The following is a 16,464-nucleotide window of genomic DNA, read 5'->3' on the forward strand; positions in this document are numbered from 1 at the left end:
TGAAGGAGCCCCCCAGCCCCCCCAAAATATGACCTGAAGGACTTGAGGGGGGAGGTTGTGGAGGAGAAGGGGGAGGAAGCAAGAGCCTGAGCCAAACAGCTCCAGCAATAAAGCTCAAACCCCACAGACACTCGAGTTCTGCCCCAGCCTGGGACAGGGAACACCCCCCAAAACCCCCCCCAGGAAAAGGGGGTGAGGGTGGTGCTGGGGGTCCCCAACCCCTTCCCCAACCCCTCAGCTTGAGCCCCATGGGGCAGCAACTCCCCATCCTGGCACCACAGCACAACCCCCCCCCTTCCCCCAGGAGCTGTGACCCCCCCAGACCCCCCCAAACCAGGGACAAGCCCCGAGAGACGCCCCCAGCTGCAGCTCAACCTGTCCCTGGCCCCAGCTGAAGCGTTTTCCCTCCCCAAGGGCCACTTCTCAGCTCTTAACCCCCCACTCTGCAGCTTTCTCACCCCAGACAGCCCTTTGCAGCCCCCACCCTGGGGTTAATCCCCCCCTTCACCCCTCAGCCTGACCCCCAGCCCCAGGGAGCCCCCTCCAGCTCAGCTCTTCTTTAGAAAGGCCTTTATTTGAGTCCTTAGCAAACAAACCCCAGCTGGGGCTGGGGGGGTGAGGAGGGGACGTGGAACACGACAGCGACACGTTGAGACACGACCCTCCCCCCCCCCAACGTCCCCTCCCTCTCCCAGGGGTGGGGGGTGGTTTGAGGGTGCCAGGGGGTGGGTTTTGGGGGGTGTTTTGAGCCCAGAGCTGCTCAGGACGCTCTGGAAATAAAAAAAGGATGTCAAATGTGGGTGGAAATGTTCAAGAGAAGCACCCCCCCCCCCCCAAAATAACCTGCAGAGATAAAACCAGGCTCAAAGGGGGAATGAGGATGGGGGGGGAGGAATTGGGGAGGGGGGGAGGGAGAGAAGGGCCAGACCCAAACTCACCTCTCTCCCCTCCCCCAAAAAACAAAGGGTCCATGAGATGAGCTCCTGCTGGGTGCAGCCAGGGGGTCCCCTGTCCCCAGGGGCTTCAGCTCAGCCCTGGGGATGAGCCCTGGCCCCCCCCAGCCTCTGTCTGCCCAGGATCCACAGGACAGAGGGCAAAAATCCCCCCCTTCCCCCAAACAACCCCCCTCCTGCATGAGATTGCAGCCCCTGCTCTGAGTGGGGAGGGAAAAGGGGGGGAGGAATCAGCAGCTCCCATCGTTGGGGTCACTTCCCCCTCCCCAAATTCCACAGCAGGGCCTGGGGGGGGGTGGGAATCTCCCCAGACCCCCCCTGTTCCCTGGATAAAACCCAAGTCCAATCACTCCAGAGCCAGGGAACTGGGGACTAACGAGGCTGAGGGAGCTGCAGCAGGTTCAGGAGGCTCCTGGGGGGGTCCCTCTGCTGCCCCTGCTCTACATCCCCTGCTACTCTGGGGGGGGTTGGGGGCTTGGCTGCTTCTGCTGTGTTCTGTGTTTCTCTTGGTCTTGTTGGAATTATCATACAAGGTCAGGATGGTCCAAGCTGAGAGCTTCCCCCCAGCCCTGCTCTGCCCTGGGACGAGCCTCAGGCTCAGAAAGTCCATCTGTCCTGGAGCTGGCTCTCGCTGCCGGCCGAGGCCTCGGCGCTGGGCGGCTGCCGGCTGGAATCCTCCCCCTTGAGGCTCTTGCGACACACGGGACACGTGTCGTGCTGCAGGGACGGCAGAGGGGAGGGGCATGGTCAGGGGCACACAGCACACACACACCACACAGCACACACAGCCTGGGAGGGACCTGGGAAGCTCACCCAGTGCACCCCCCCCTGCCAGGGCAGCACCTAGAGCAGGGCACACAGGGACTCATCCGGCTGGGGTTGGGATGTCCCCAGAGAAGAGACTCCACAGCCCATCTGGGCCCCTGCCAGTGCTCCCTCAGCTCAGCAGGGAGGAAATTCCTCCTGGTGCTTCTCTGGACCCTCTGATGCTCCAGCTTATCCCCGCTGCCCCTTGTCCTGTCATTGGCATCCCTGAGCACAGCCTGGCTCCAGCCTCCTCACACTTGTGCACATGACTGAGCTCAGCCCTCAGGCTCCTCCAAGCTGCAGAGCCCCAGCTCCCTCAGCCTTTCCTCACAAGGCAGATGCTCCACTCCAGCATCTCTGTGCCCTGCACTGAGCTCTCCCCAGCAGCTCCCTGTCCCTCTGCAACTGAGGGATCCAGAGCTGGACACAACATCCCAGATGTGTCTCACCAGGAGCAGAACCTCTCTGAGCCACTGCCCACAGCCCTGGTGTGAGGGCTCAGAAGCCCAAGGGCCCAGAGGCAGGAGCTGCAGGGGGGTCTCACCAGCTCTAACCACGGCACGATGCAGTTGCTGTGGAAGAAGTGATTGCACGGTAGCTGCCGGACCTGCTCGGCCACTGTGTAGTCCTCTTTGCACACAGGACACTCCAAACCCGTATCTGGAAGAGATGAGGAGGGTGAGGTGAAGGAGCTTTGGCTCACTGGGAACACCAGCAAGCTAAAACCAATCCCCCCCAAGCTCCTCTTCCTCACTGGGGGCAGAGAGGGCTCCCAGGCCCGAGCTCTCGGCTCCAACACACCACATCGAGCTCTACAACACAAACTCGGCTCCTCCTCGGCCTCCTGGGCAAGGGAAAGAGAGGTGTGTGCAAAAAGAAAGCACCAGGGGAAAAGATCAGTGGGGAAAGGGCTTTGCTGAGCCATCTGCTTCCATGGAGGGGTTGTTGTCCTGTACAGCAGCAGTTTGGGGCAGGGAGGGACCCTGTGGCACCACTGAAAACCCTCAGCAGAACCCAAAAGGTCTTTGACAACAGGCTGAGCGGCCCAAGGGCTGAGTCCTGAAGCTCAGGGTGTGCTGAGAGGGAGGGACATGAGTGTTTCCAGCCCACTCAGGGAGAGGGGGGGTCCCAAACCCAGCCCAGCCCAGCTGAGGGGGCTCAGCAGAGGAGCAGCCTCGGGCTGGCGTCACCTACCGACTTGTTCCTGAGTTACTGTCACCGTGGGCAGGGAGGAGATCTTCTCCTTGTCAGCTGGAGGTGGGCCTGTGTTTTCCAGCTGCCCCAAGAGCTGTGGGGAAGGAAAAACCCCCTGAGCTCAGGAGAGGGGACGTGGTTCTAGCACAGAGCCAAGAGCGAGAGCGTGGCAGCCCAAAGGCAGGGCACCAGGCACCAGCTGCCTCACCAACCCTCACTCTGGGGGGCTCAAACCCTCACTCTGGGCCCCCAAAACGGCACTTTGGGCCTTGAAACCCTGGGTTTGGTGCTCAAATGGCACTTTGGGCACTCAAACCTTTACTCTGAGTTCTCAAACCTCACTTTTAGGTGCTCAGAAACCTCAATTTAGGCTTCCAAACCTTCCTTTGGGCCCCCAAACCCTATTTTTGGTGCTAAACACTTTACTTTGGGCTCTCAAATGTTACTTTGGGCTCTCAAACCTCTCCTTTGGATGCTCAAAACCTTCCTTTAGGCCCCTAAACCCTCACTTTGAGCTCTCAAACCCTTCACAAGGCACCCAAGGGCTTCAGTCCAGGCCAGGGGGGGATTGAGAAGTGAAGGTGGTCTTGGGGTGTCTCAGGAGTTGGGTCTCGTTGCTCCCAGACCCTCCAAAGGGTCCAGAAAGCCCAAAGTGACCTCCAGCAGCGGGAGGAACCTACAGAGTGTCACCTCAAAGCTCAGCTTGGGCTTTTATCCCCCCTGCCCAGAGCCCAAAGGCCTCACCTGAGTGACGATGGCGTCGAGGCCGCTCTGTCCCCAGGCGTAGTCCCCAGGGTTTGAGTGCAGCATCCCACTCCTGCAAGGGGCAACTGAGAGTGGAGGGGAAACCACTTCCCCCTCCCACACACAACCCCTCCCATCCCAAACCAGCCCCAAAGCCTTGGCAGCATCCTGGAGCAGGAGCCCCAGGGTTGGTTGTTACTCACCAGGAAAATGGGTGTTGGGAGCCTGGAATGGCTGAGTTGGCAAAAAACCCTGCAAAGATCTGCTGTATTATCCTGGAGAGGGGTTGAGAGAAGGGGAAAGAGACAAAAAGGAAGAGATTGAGCAAAGGAACAAGCTGATGGTGCAGTGGGAAGGGGCAGGACAACACGAGAGACCTCGGCCTCCTCCTGCCCTGGGAAGGTGAAGCCCTGGGGATGGGGGCCAGAAGTTTCTTCCCCCCAGATCCTTTTGGTTTGGCTTTTCCCACTTGCCAGGGAGGGGTTTAAGGACTCACCCTTCGATGGCAGGAGACCTGTCGGGGCGGGAGCTGCCCCGGGCTCTGTATCTCCTGCTCATGGGCAATCGCGGCGGGCGACTGGGACCCCAGAGGTCGGCGTGGGCTTGGTGACCCCTCTCGTTGTCCCTGTTGTCTGGATCCAGGGAGCTGCTACTCAGGAAAGGTCTGAAGTCTGGGAAGAACATGGTGTGGTCCAAATGGTCCCAAAGCTGCGTGGGGAGGGAGGGAAATAAAAGCACTCCAAGGGGAGCAGAGGGAGGCGCTGAGGGGAGCGACGGCTCCTGCCGTTGCCATGGCTCCCTGGGGGAGAGAAAAGGCTGCCAGAAGTGGTTAATTATAGCCCAAACTAACCTGAGGTACCACCCCCAGGAACAGCAACGTGTTGGCAGCTCCTTCCTGCTCTGGGTGGATCCCCAGGGCAGGGTGAGGGTGGGTTTGGGGAGCTGGGGGATGTGGGTCTGTGGGTTTGACTGAGCACTCAGGGTGCAAAGAGGTGAAACACAGCCCTGAGAGCTGAAGCACAGCCCTGAGAGGTGAAAACACAGCCCTGAGAGGTGAAAACACAGCCCTGAGAGGTGAAGCACAGCCCTCAGAAGTGAAGCACAGTCCTCAGAAGGGGACAGAAGGCCAGTGGCATCCTGGCTGGTATCAGCAGCAGTGTGGCAGCAGGAGCAGGGCAGGGATTGTGCCCCTGTGCTGGGCTCTGACACTGAGGGGCTGGAGTGTGTCTTCTCCCCAGTGACAGGAGAAGAGGAAAGGGGCTGCAGGTGCCCCAGGGGAGGTTGAGGTTGGAGCTGAGGCAGAACTGTTGCCCTGAGAGGGGTGTGAGCCCTGTGCCAGGCTGCCCAGGGAGCTGGGGGAGTGCCCAGCCCTGGAGGGATCCCAGAGCCGAGGTGCTGAGGGGTCAGTGCTGGGCTGGGCAGGGTGAGGCCAGGGCTGGGCCTGCAGCAGCTTCCAGCTCTTTTCCACCCAAACAACTCCCTGACTCTACAACACACCCAGAGCAGTTTCTTTTCCATTTCACACCACACCAGTCCCTTTGAGCAACTCAAAGCATTGGGGAGGCCGTGGCAGGAGCCAGGAATGGCTCCAACTCCTCAAGAACCCAGCTAATGAACGATGATCTTAACAAGGAGGTGCAAAGGAACTGGCACCCTGGTTTAAAAATAAACAACCCAGCCCACAGCACCAGAGCCAAGAGCCAGGGAAACTCACCTCTGCAAACTGTGTGGATGGGCTGTCGTCTAGGCCACTGCCATCGAGGAAACTGCAGAGAAACAGGAGAGGGACAGCAGGTCACAGCTCCAGAAACCAGCTCTGTCCCACAGACAACCTGCTCTCCCTCTCCTGGGGTTCCACACCCACAGGACCTCACCTCACAGAGACACTCAGAGCCCAAAGCAGCCCAAAATCAGACCCAACCCCCTCCCAGGCAGCTGAGGGAACCCCCAAGGCAGGGAACCTCGGGCAGCCCCCCGTCCCACCTCTGAAACCCACACTACCACACAGCCTCTGTGCTGCATTTGGTGTCACCTGCAGTTGGGATTTTCAGGGCAATCCCCCAGAGCCTGGGGGAAGGAGGGGAAGGTTCTACCTGGAATCCTCTGTGACCTCCTCGATGAAGCCGGACTCGCAGCGAGGGCAGGTGTACTCCTGAAAGGGAGCAGCAGTGCTCAGCCACCAAACACAGCTGGGAGCTAAAAGCACTGGGCTCCCCTGCAATGCCTTGTTGGGGAGGAACTCAGGGGGGCTGGTTGAATGAAGAGGATTCTCAAAGGCTGATTGCAAAAGACCTCATGGAGTGCCAGCCCTGGCCTGCCCCTGCCCAGCCCAGCACTGACCCACGGCCCTCAGCACCTCAGCCCCACGGCTCTGGGACCCCTCCAGGGCTTTGGGGGGGGAAACAACAACAAAACCTGACTTTTCCCTTAGAAGTCCACCAAAAATCCACTTTTCCCCTCAGAAGTCCATCAAAACTCCACTTTTCCCCTCAGAAATCCATCAAAATCCCACTTTTTCTCTCAGCAGTGAACCAAAACCCCACTTTTCCACTCAGAAATCCATCACATACCCACTTTGCCTCTCAGCACTTCATCAAAAAACCCTTCTTTCCCCTCAGAAGTCCACCAAAACCTCACTTTTCATAAAAAAGTGAGGTTTTCCCCTCAAAAGTCAACCAAAAACCCACTTTTCCCCTCAGAAGTCATCCAAAAACCCACTTTTTCCCTCAGAAATCCACCAAAACCCAACCTTTTCCCTCAGAAGCCCACCAAAACCCCATTTTTCATAAAAAGGTGAGGTTTTCCCCTCAGAAGTCCACCAAAACCCTACTTTTTCCCTCAGAAGTCCACCAAAACCCCACTTTTTCCCTCAGAATTTCAATCAAAAACCCACTTTTCCCCTCAGAAGCCCACCAAAACCTCACTTTTCATGAAAAGGTGGGGTTTTCCCCTCAGAAGTCCACCAAAACCCCACTTTTCCCCTCAGAACCACCCATCATTTGGGTTGTTGAAGCCCCTGGAGCTGCTGCAGCCCCAGCCCTGGCCTCACCCTGCCCAGCCCAGCTCTGACCCCTCAGCACCTCACCCCACGGCTCTGGGCTCCCTGCAGGGCTGGGCACTGCCCCAGCTCCCTGGGCAGCCTGGCACAGGGCTCACACCCCTCTCAGGACAGAGGTGCCCTGGATCCCCTCTGCCCAGCCCTCAGCACCGCTCCAGGCCCGATCGAGTTGCCGTCACCGGAGCCGTAACGCGACGCCCCAGCGCCGCCCTCACCCCCCTCTGTGGGGTTTGTTCCCTCTCATGAAACAGGAGCTTCAGCACCCAGGCTCTGGATCTTTCCTCCTGGACCTGGATTTCCCTGGGAATGGCACCTGAGCCCTGAATACATCCCAAATGTGCAGCCAGGGACTGAAATGCTGGGCTCAAGCAGCTCGTTGTGTTCAAAATCTCACCTTGATTCACCCAAAATGCCTCAAATCTCACCCAAAATGCCTCAAATCTCACCCAAACGCCTCAAATCTCACCCCAAATGCCTCAAATCTCACCCCAAATGCCTCAAATCTCACCCAAACGCCTCAAATCTCACCCCAAATGCCTCAAATCTCACCCCAAATGCCTCAAATCTCACCCAAAGGCCTCAAATCTCACCCCAAATGCCTCAAATCTCACCCAAACCTCCCCCAATTCACCCAATTCCCCCCCATTGTGTCCAAATTCCCACAACCTTTGTCCAGCATCAGCCCAAACTGACCCCTCAGGTCAGGGACAGTCAAGCCAGGCAGGGTGATGCCCAGGGGGACACACACAAAGAGCCTCTGAAGCCACAGAAGTGGCCACAGCAGCTGCCAACGTCACCCCATTGTCCCACAGACACATCACAGCTGGAGGAGGGGTCCAGTGAGACCCCCAAAACCAGCCAGCCCCGAGCCAGGGGGGTGCCAGGGGGGTGCCAGGGACAGTCAGGACACGCTGGGTGCTGAGGGGAGGCTGCCAAAGCCTCTCCTGGGGCACAGGGGAGGTGTGGGGGGTGTTTTCCTTCCATGATGCTGGGAAGGAATAGGTTTGGGGGATGAGTGATGGGTCCCAGAGGGAACTTGTTCATCCCCCTCCCCATGGCCAGGCCAGAACTAGATGTCAATAGAGCACAAATCATCCCTGGCTGTGGCAGGCAGGAGCTCCAAATAGAGGCTGTGTGTCAGTGGAGGGGCTTTAAAGCTCAGGGTGTGATAACCTCAGCTCCTAGAGCCACCAGAACAGCTCCCAGGCTGCTCAGTCCCTCCTGAAACCCACCTCTGCAGAGGAATGAGAGCAGGGCCTGGTAGGAGAGGCAAAAGGCACCCGACCCCCAGCCTGTGCTGGGCTGCTGGGAGCCCTGGAAATAGAAACTGGAGCAAGAGAGGCTGGGAGAGCTGTGCAAAGCCTCCTCCTCCTCCTCCTGCTGCTCCTGCTCCTGCCAGGGGACGCCCTCCGTGCCCACACGGGAGCTGAGGGGATGAGGGGGGTAGAGGTGGGGGCTGAGGGGCTGGGGTCTCCTTCTCAGGGAGGCAGGAGGATGGGACAGGGCTGGAGGGGGGATTCTTGTGACAAAAACAGGGTTTGAATGGACAAGGGGGGAAGTGGTGGGGTCACACAGATGGAAGTGGGGTAAAAGCACAAGGTCTGGGAGAGGGGAGGGCAGAGGAGGACCCAGAGCTGAGGCTCCCAGCTCCAGGGAAGGACCTGGGTGCACACAGCCCATTTCCATCCTCACACACCTCAGGGGGCTGCTGGTGCCTGCAGAAGCCCCCCTGTGCCCCCCTCTCCTGCTGCCTCTGCCTGGAGTGTCCCCCCTGCACTGCTCCCAAGGGATGGGATGAGAGGAAACGAGCTCCAGCTGCCCCAGGGGAGGGTGAGGCTGGAGCTGAGGCAGAACTGTTGCCCTGAGAGGGGTGTGAGCCCTGTGCCAGGCTGCCCAGGGAGCTGGGGCAGTGCCCAGCCCTGCAGGGACCCCAGAGCCATGGGGTGAGGTGCTGAGGGGTCAGTGCTGGGCTGGGCAGGGTGAGGCCAGGGCTGGGGCTGCAGCAGCTTCCAGCTCTTTTCCAGCCCAAATGGTTCCTTCATGAGGGACAAGATCAGGGAGGCTCCAACACCCCTGAGCAGCAAAGGAGCAGAGAAAAACCCCCCAAGCTCACACCCCCCTCTGTGTGGGTCCCTGAAGCTGCTCCCACCCTGCCTGGAGATCTCTGGGCTCTGGTGCAGCTGCAGCCTCTGGATCCCCCAGCCCAGCCCCCCCCCAGCCCCCCGTGTCCCACCCTGCAGGCAGATCAAAGGGGTCACCCAACTCACCCCCAATCCCTCCCCAAGGTTTATCCCCACCACAGGGAACAGCAGCATCAGCTCAGGCCTCCCCCAGTATCCCCCAGCACAGCCCAAACCCACCCCCCCAAACCCCAAACTGGGAGGGGGGAGGTGTGAAATATCGAGGTCACACAGCCCAGACTGACTTGGAACCCTCCTCTATCCCCCCCCTTTTGGGGTTGGGGTCCCCAAATACAGGGTGCTTGGCCCCTCTGCCCTGAGGGGTGATGAAGAACCTCTCTTGGGGTCATTTTTGGGGGGATGGGGGTGTGACATACAGCCCCCCCACAGCTGCTCCCTGCAGCCTTCCCCAAAGGGATGAGGGACCTTGGGCTGGGGAGAGACTCACCTGGGGGAGGGTCACCCCTCTCTGCAGGGCTGGGGGGTCAGGGAGGGGATTTAGGGGAGGGTCACCCCTCTCTGCAGGCCTGGGGGGGGTCAGGAGGTGGATTTGGGGGGGCTCACCCCTGTCTGCAGGCCTGGGGGGGGTCACAAAGGGGATCTGAGGAGGGTCACCCCTTTTTGCAGGGTTGGGGGAGGATCACAAAGGGGATTTAGGGGAGGGTCACCCCTCTCTGCAGCTCTGAGGGGGGTCAGGAGGTGGATTTGGGGGGCTCCCCCCTCTCTGCAGGCCTGGGGGGGGCTGCCCATCCTCCCAGGGGTCAGGGAGGGCATTCGGGGGCTCCGAGGGCCCCTCCCCAGGCTGAACCCCCAGCGCAGACCTGTGGGGTGGCTGGGCCGAGCCCCTCATCCCCTCGGCGAGCCCCTGAGCCCCTCGGGCCCGGGGCCGGCCCAGCCCGGGCCGCCCCCGCCATTGCCCCCGGGGCTCGGGGGGTGACACACACACACACACAGCGGCTCCGTCCCCCGTCCCCGCCGCTTACCGGCAGCTTGGGGCTGACCTCGCCTTTGCAGCTGTGGCAGAAGAAGCGGTGCTGGGCCACGGCCGCGGCCGCCGAGGCCTCCGCCATCTTCTCCTCGCCTGCCCCCCCCAGCCCGGCCGCCTCCTGCCGTCAGTCCTCCGGCAGCCGGAGCAGCGAGAGCGCGGGCGGAGCGGCGGCGGAACGCGGGGCCCGCTCTGTGCCGCGACGTCCGGCCGCTCGGCTGCTCCGGGGCGGGGACGGGACGGGACGGCGCCGTTGCCATGGCGGCTGCGCGGGGCTGAGGGCCGGGGCCCAACCGGGGCCCAAACGGGACCCAACCGGGGCGCAACCGGGACGAGGGGACACCGAGGGGAGCCGGGACGGTGAGTGGGAGCCCCGGGAGGGAGCTGAGACCTGCGCAACGGGCGGAAAGGGAGGCCCGGAGGAGGAGGCGTGAGGGGAGCGCTGTGGCTGTGCCCGTGGAAGCGGAGCTGAGGGACACTGAGGCTCTGGGGGGTGAAACGGGGACGGGGGGATCGTCCAGCCCCTGCTACAGCAGCTTCCCCGGGCTCGGGGGGCTCAGGAACGTGTCCAGGGGGGTTTGGGAACCTCCCATGAAGGAGCCTCCACACCCTCCCTGGGCAGCCTGGGCCAGGGCTCCCTCACCTCAGCACCAAAGCACTTTCCCCTCCTGTGCCTGTTGCCCCTTGTCCTGTCCCTGGCCACCACACACCAAACACCGGCCCCATCCCCCTGACACCCACCCTGCAGGGACTGAGCAGCATTGCTGAGGTGCCCCTGAGCTCAGGCTGCTGTTCCCCAGGCTCAACAGCCCCAGGGCTGCAGCCTTTCCTCCTCACACACATGTTGCAGCCCCTCAGCATCCTGGCAGCCCTGCACTGGCCTCTCTGCAGCACTTCCCTGTCTCTCCTGAGCTGGGCAGCCCAGCCCTGGCCACAGGACTCCAGCTGAGGCCTCCCCAGCTATGGCAGAGCAGAGGGGCAGCACCTCCCTGGCCCTGCTGCCCACACTCTCCTTGGCTCATCCTCAGACCCCTCGGATGGAGCTGGGAGGGGACACAGGGACCCTTTGGGCAGGGGCACAGAGTCCCTCCTCTCTCCATCCCACAGCCCCAGGAGCTGCTTTAGCAGCAAGCTCCTGGCCTCATCCATCCATGTGGGGATGAGACACTGATCCCCTTCCCCCCTCACCCCCAAATCCCATCCCCTCCCCCCCCAGCCTGGAACAGCTGAAATGACACCAACGCTCTTCCATAGGGTTTGCATGGGCTGCAGAGATGACTCAGGCTGAAATCAAGCTGTGTTCCCTCCTGCTGCAAGAACATTTTGGGGAGATTGTGGAGAAAATAGGGACTTACCTCATCAGGACGGGCAGCCAGGCACTGAGGGGCATCGCCAGCGACACGGGGCTGCTGCTGGATCAGGTACAGCCCAGGGACAGCACCGGGAGAGCTGGGGGAGGAGCAGGGCACAGAGAGCCCTCAGCACTGCTGACACCACACTGGGGGCAGTGGGTGATGCACCAGAGGCTGAGCTGCCAGGCAGTGAGAGCTGGGCACAGAGGAACCTGCTGAGGGGCACAGAGTCCTGCAGCTGGGGAGGAACAAGCCCAGCACCAGCCCAGGCTGGGGGTGCCCTGCTGCAGAGCAGCTCCAGGAGAGGTGGGCAGCGACTAACCACGAGCAGCAACGTGGCCTCATGGGCAAGGAGCCAGTGGCAGCCTGGGGGGTGTGAGGAGAGTGTGGGCAGCAGGGCCAGGGGGGTTCTGCCCCCTCTGCTCCCAACCCCCCAGGACACGTTCCTGAGCCCCCTGAGCCCGGGGAAGCTGCTGCAGCAGGGGCTGGGGCTGGGGCAGCTCTGCAGGGCCCTTCCCACCATCGTGATCCCAGCTGGGCTCCTCTCTCCCTTCACCTCACCCTGCTCTGCCCCCAACACAGGTTAAAAAAGCCCTTTGTGTCCTGATCCAACACAACCTGGTGAGGTACCAGGTGCAGAGGAGGGGCTGTGTGGAGTACGAGGCTCGGTGCCAGCGGGTGCTGCGCATCCTGCGCTACCCCAGGTACATCTACACGGCCAAGGCCCTGTATGGGGACACCGGGGAGCTGCTGGTGGAGGAGCTGCTCCTCCACGGGCAGCTGCCCATGAGCACCCTGGTGAGGAAGGTGGCAGACAGGCTGACAGACACCATGGAAGGTGAGAAGCTCCTCTCCAGGAACAAGAACACTCCAGGGGGGAAGGGGAGGGGGGGGGTGGGAGCAGGAGGAGGCTGCTGGAGGCCGGGGAATGTGGTGCCAGAGGTTGTTTGGGCTGTGGGTACCGTGGGAAATGCTGTGAACTTGGAGGAGGAGTCACCCAAAGGCGCTGTGTGTCTCAAAAACAGCCTCTGAGCAGCCCAGAGGAACCTCGGGGCTGAAGGAATGGCTGCAGGACGGGCCTTGGGGCTGTGGGAGGGACCCTGGGGCTGCAGGAATGGGCTGCAGGAATTGGCTGCAGGGTTGACCCTGGGGTTGTGGGAGGGACCCTGGGGCTGCAGGAATTGGCTGTGGGAGTGACCCTGGGGTTGTGGGAGAGACCCCAGAGCTGCGGGAGGGACCCCAAGGCTGCAGGAATTGGCTGTGGGAGGGACCCCAGGGCTCCGAGAACAACCCCGGGGCTGTGGGAAGGGCCGCAGGAGGGAGCCTGAGGCCGCCTGAGCCTGCCCGTGCCCGTCTGTCTCGGCCCCCAGACGGGAAGGCGATGGATTACGCCGAGGTGAGCAGCACGTTCGTGCGCCTGGCCGACACGCACCTGGTGCAGAGGTGCCCCCTGGTCCCTGAGCCCCCCCAAAACCCCGAGGGCCCGCCCCCCCCCCGCGCCCAGCTTGGTCCTGGACGAGAAGGAAATGTACGCGGTGCCCAGGCTGAACCTCGTCGGTGAGAGACGCCCCTGGGGAGGGGTTTTTGGGGACCCGCCCCAGGGCTGGAGCTGGAGCCAGCAAACTGTCTGTGCCAGGGCGGGGCAAGCGCAGGCGCTCGTGTGAGGAGGAGGAGGATGGAGGCCGAAGGGCGAAGAGGCAGCGGCAGGATGGAGAGAGCTCAGAGGTACGGCCCTGCCCTGCCCCTGGGGCTCCTCTCCCTCAGGTTTCTCTTGCCCTCAGTTTTGGGGCTTCTGTCCCTCACCTCTGTGTCCCCCTCCCTGACCTCTGTGTCCCTCCCTGACCTCTGTGTCCCCCCTTGACCTCTGTGTCCCCCCCTGACCTCTGTGTCCCTGACCTCTGTGTCCCTCCCTGACCTCTGTGTCCCCCCCTGACCTCTGTGTCCCTCCCTCACCTCTGTGTCCCTTCCTCACATCTGTCCCTGGCCTCTGTGCCCCCCTGACCTGTGTGTCCCTGCTGCAGCCGCCGCCAGACGACGGCATTTACTGGCAGGTGAACATCGAGCGCTTCCACCAGCATTTCCGTGACCAGGCCATTGTGAGCGCCGTGGCCAACCGCATGGATCAGGTTGGGAACCTGCCCAGGACCCCCATTCCCGTGGGGAAGCAGCTCAGAGGCCTCCCCAGGCCGTGTGGTGCTGCTCACACTCCCCTGAGGGCCGTTCCCTGCCCAGACCGGCAGCGAGATCGTTCGGACGATGCTGCGGATGAGCGAGGTCACCACGGCCTCGGGTGCTGCCCACACACAGCCCCTGTCCTCCAACGAGGTTTGTTCCTCAGGGGCACCCCAAAGCTCTTCTCCAACGCTGGGCTGGGCAGGGAAAAAACCCTCTCACCAGCAAAACAAACCCACTTTAGACATGGCTGATTGCTGGGGGTGAGCTGCTGGGGAGCAGCTCCAGGAGAGGGGGCTCGAGGTGGTCACAAACTGAGCAGGAGCAGCGGTGGTGGGGGACAGTGGCAGCCTGGGGGTGTGAGGAGAGGGTGGGCAGCAGGGCCAGGGAGGTGCTGCCCCTCTGCTCTGCCCTGGGGAGGCCTCAGCTGGAGTCCTGTGGCCAGTGCTGGGCTGCCCAGCTCAGGAGAGACAGGGAAGTGCTGCAGAGAGGCCAGTGCAGGGCTGCCAAGATGCTGAGGGGCTGCAACATGTGTGTGAGGAGGAAAGGCTGCAGCCCTGGGGCTGTTGAGCCTGGGGAACAGCAGCCTGAGCTCAGGGGCACCTCAGCAATGCTGCTCAGTCCCTGCAGGGTGGGTGTCAGGGGGATGGGGCCAGTGTTTGGTGTGTGGTGGCCAGGGACAGCACAAGGGGTGATGGGCACAGGCTGTAACACAAGAAATGCCACTAAAACCCAAGGAGCAAGTGCTTTGGTGCTGAGGGGAGGGAGTCCTGGCCCAGGCTGCCCAGGGAGGGTGTGGAGGCTCCTTCTCAGGAGGTTCCCAAACCCCCCTGGACACGTTCCTGAGCCCCCTGAGCCAGGGGAAGCTGCTGGAGCAGGGGCTGGGGCTGGGGCAGCTCTGCAGGGCCCTTCCCACCCCACCACCCTGATTCCATTTGCCTCCTTTCCCTCCTGCAGATATTCAGGTCCCTCCCAGCTGGCTACAACATCTCCAAGCAGGTTCTGGACCAGTACCTCACCCTGCTGGCAGATGACCCGGTGAGAAACAGGCTGTGGTGTGCCAGGGAAGGGTTTTATCCTCTGAGTCCCACCGAGCTCTCCCTCATTGCAGCAGCACCAGGAATGTGTTGTGATTAACAGCCATCAGCACAACGGCACTGGCAGTGACATGCCCATGCTGTTGGCAGTGGTATTAATTGCTGGCTGGTGAAGATTGGTGATGATGAAGGTGACCATTCTCCTTTATTTCCTCGTAGCTGGAGTTCGTGGGGAAGTCAGGGGACAGCGGTGGGGGCATGTACACTGTCAGTATCCTTCTGGGGAGGAAACATCCCCCTGCAGCAGCTTCCAGGGCACAGGGCACCGGGACCAGGTGCTGTCAAACCAAACCAAAAGCACAAACCCCCTTTTGTTGTCCCTTGACCTCAACCTCAACCAGACCTTCACAAGGCCTTGGCCTCCCTGGCCACAGCCACCCTGGAGTCCATCGTGGAGGAGAGGTAAAGCGTCACCACCGAGGTCTCTCCATCCTCTGTCCCTCTGGCAGCCTCTTCCCGTCCCTCCCTCTTCCCCCCTCCCAGGTTTGGGTCCCGCTGCGCCAGGATCTTCCGTTTGCTCCTGCGCAAGAAGCACCTGGAGCAGAAGCAAGTGGAGGATTTCGCCATGATCCCAGCCAAGGAAGCCAAGGACATGCTCTACAAGATGCTGTCAGAGAACCTGGTGTCCCTGCAGGTGAGCGTGGCCACCCACGGCAGCCCCAGGGACGCGACGCGGGGCCGGGGGAGCCTCGGGGGCCTCAAAGGCCTTCCCTGAGGCAGGGCCACTGCTGCTCCTCAGGGACCCACCAGCCAGGTGCTGGTCCCAGCAGCGAGGGCCACGGGCAGGAGCCCAGCTCAGCCCTTGCTGCCCCTCCCTGGCAGGAGATCCCCAAGACTCCCGACCACGCGCCGTCCCGAACCTTCTACCTGTACACCGTGAACGTCGCGTCCTCTGCACGGATGCTGCTGCACAGGTGCTACAAGGTACAGCCCAGGCACTGCCCTGCTCTCCTCCTCCTCCTCCTCCTCCTCCTCCTCCTCCTCCTCCTCCTCCTCCACCACCACCACGTGTGGTTCTCCTCCTCACCCCCTGTGAGCCAGGGTGGCCATCAGGCCTCCCCCAGCAGCCTCTTCCACCACGCCGGGGCCTCTCGTGGGTGGTGCCACGTGGATGGCAGCACCACATCCCACGTTTCACCCCCTGTTTTGGGTTGGGGCCTCTCCCCCAGGGCCAGGTCTCACCTTTTCCCTTCCCTCTCCCCAGAGCGTGGCCAACCTGATGGAGCGGCGTCAGTACGAGACCAAGGAGAACAAGTGAGCTGGGGCTGGGCCTCAGGGAGGGGCTGCTGGGCTGGGGGGCGAAACCAGCACGTTGTCACCTCTCCTCAGGAGGCTGCTGGAGAAGTCCCAGCGGGTTGAGGCCATCCTGGCCTCCATGCAGGCCACGGGTGCCGAGGAGACGCAGCTGCAGGAGATAGAGGAGATGATCACGGCCCCCGAGCGGCAGCAGCTGGAGACCCTCAAACGCAATGTCAACAAGTGAGGGGAGGGACAGAGAGGGACAGCGGGGGACAGGGACCCTGCCCTCAGCCCTTCCCACCCACCCCCGTGTCCCTCCTCCCTCAGGATCGACGCCTGCGAGAACCAGGTGGACGAGACCATTTTTGTGCTGGAGTCGTTCATCGAGAGCACCGTGAAGAAGCCGTGAGGGGGGCGGGGCGGGGCCGGAGGGGGCGTGACAGCGCCGGGGACACCCCAGGGGACACCCCGAGGGGACACCCCCAGGGAACACCCCGAGGGGACACCCCGAGGGGACACCCCGAGCGGACCCCGGGACCTCGCCGCTGGAGTAAATAAAGCCAAAACTTGTCAGAATAACCCCAAATGCGTTTGAGGAGAAGAAAACCCGATGAAAGCCCAATAACGACCGGGGGGGCGGCGGCTGGTGCCGGCGGGAGCCGCCAGGGGGCGCCCTGAGCCCC

At 62.2% G+C, this 16,464-nt stretch overlaps 2 protein-coding genes across 2 annotated transcripts; one reads left to right on the forward strand and one right to left on the reverse strand.

The window, feature by feature from the left end:
- Positions 1 to 555: 555 nt before the first annotated feature.
- Positions 556 to 10,276, reverse strand: RNF115 (ring finger protein 115). Its single transcript, XM_062016153.1, has 9 exons — positions 9,920 to 10,276; positions 5,792 to 5,850; positions 5,413 to 5,464; positions 4,195 to 4,406; positions 3,902 to 3,973; positions 3,699 to 3,771; positions 2,955 to 3,048; positions 2,305 to 2,420; positions 556 to 1,670 (listed from the first exon to the last, which is right to left on the reverse strand). Exons 1-9 carry the CDS (start codon positions 10,004 to 10,006, stop codon positions 1,551 to 1,553), a joined length of 885 nt encoding a protein of 294 aa, XP_061872137.1. The 5' UTR covers positions 10,007 to 10,276; the 3' UTR covers positions 556 to 1,550.
- POLR3C (RNA polymerase III subunit C) lies at positions 10,125 to 16,360 on the forward strand. Its single transcript, XM_062016149.1, is given in 16 exon segments — positions 10,125 to 10,281; positions 11,176 to 11,342; positions 11,856 to 12,111; positions 12,644 to 12,759; positions 12,761 to 12,830; positions 12,910 to 12,998; positions 13,295 to 13,399; positions 13,506 to 13,598; positions 14,403 to 14,483; positions 14,702 to 14,753; positions 14,884 to 14,944; positions 15,026 to 15,176; positions 15,365 to 15,466; positions 15,747 to 15,796; positions 15,872 to 16,021; positions 16,109 to 16,360. Coding segments are annotated over 15 exon segments (1,605 nt in total). The 5' UTR covers positions 10,125 to 10,281; positions 11,176 to 11,195; the 3' UTR covers positions 16,191 to 16,360.
- Positions 16,361 to 16,464: the final 104 nt, after the last annotated feature.

Source organism: Colius striatus, chromosome 29 (assembly GCF_028858725.1).
Source record: "Colius striatus isolate bColStr4 chromosome 29, bColStr4.1.hap1, whole genome shotgun sequence".
NCBI classification, from domain to species: Eukaryota; Metazoa; Chordata; class Aves; order Coliiformes; family Coliidae; genus Colius; species Colius striatus.

Coding starts and splice junctions, on each gene's coding strand:
- RNF115 (XM_062016153.1), bottom strand. CDS start 10,006: ATGGCGGAGGCCTCGGCGGCCGCGGCCGTGGCCCAGCACCGCTTCTTC. Junction 3,772..3,901: donor TCCCAACACCCATTTTCCTG/GTGAGTAACAAC, acceptor TGCCCCTTGCAG/GAGTGGGATGCTGCACTCAA. Junction 2,421..2,954: donor AGTAACTCAGGAACAAGTCG/GTAGGTGACGCC, acceptor CATCTCTTCCAG/ATACGGGTTTGGAGTGTCCT.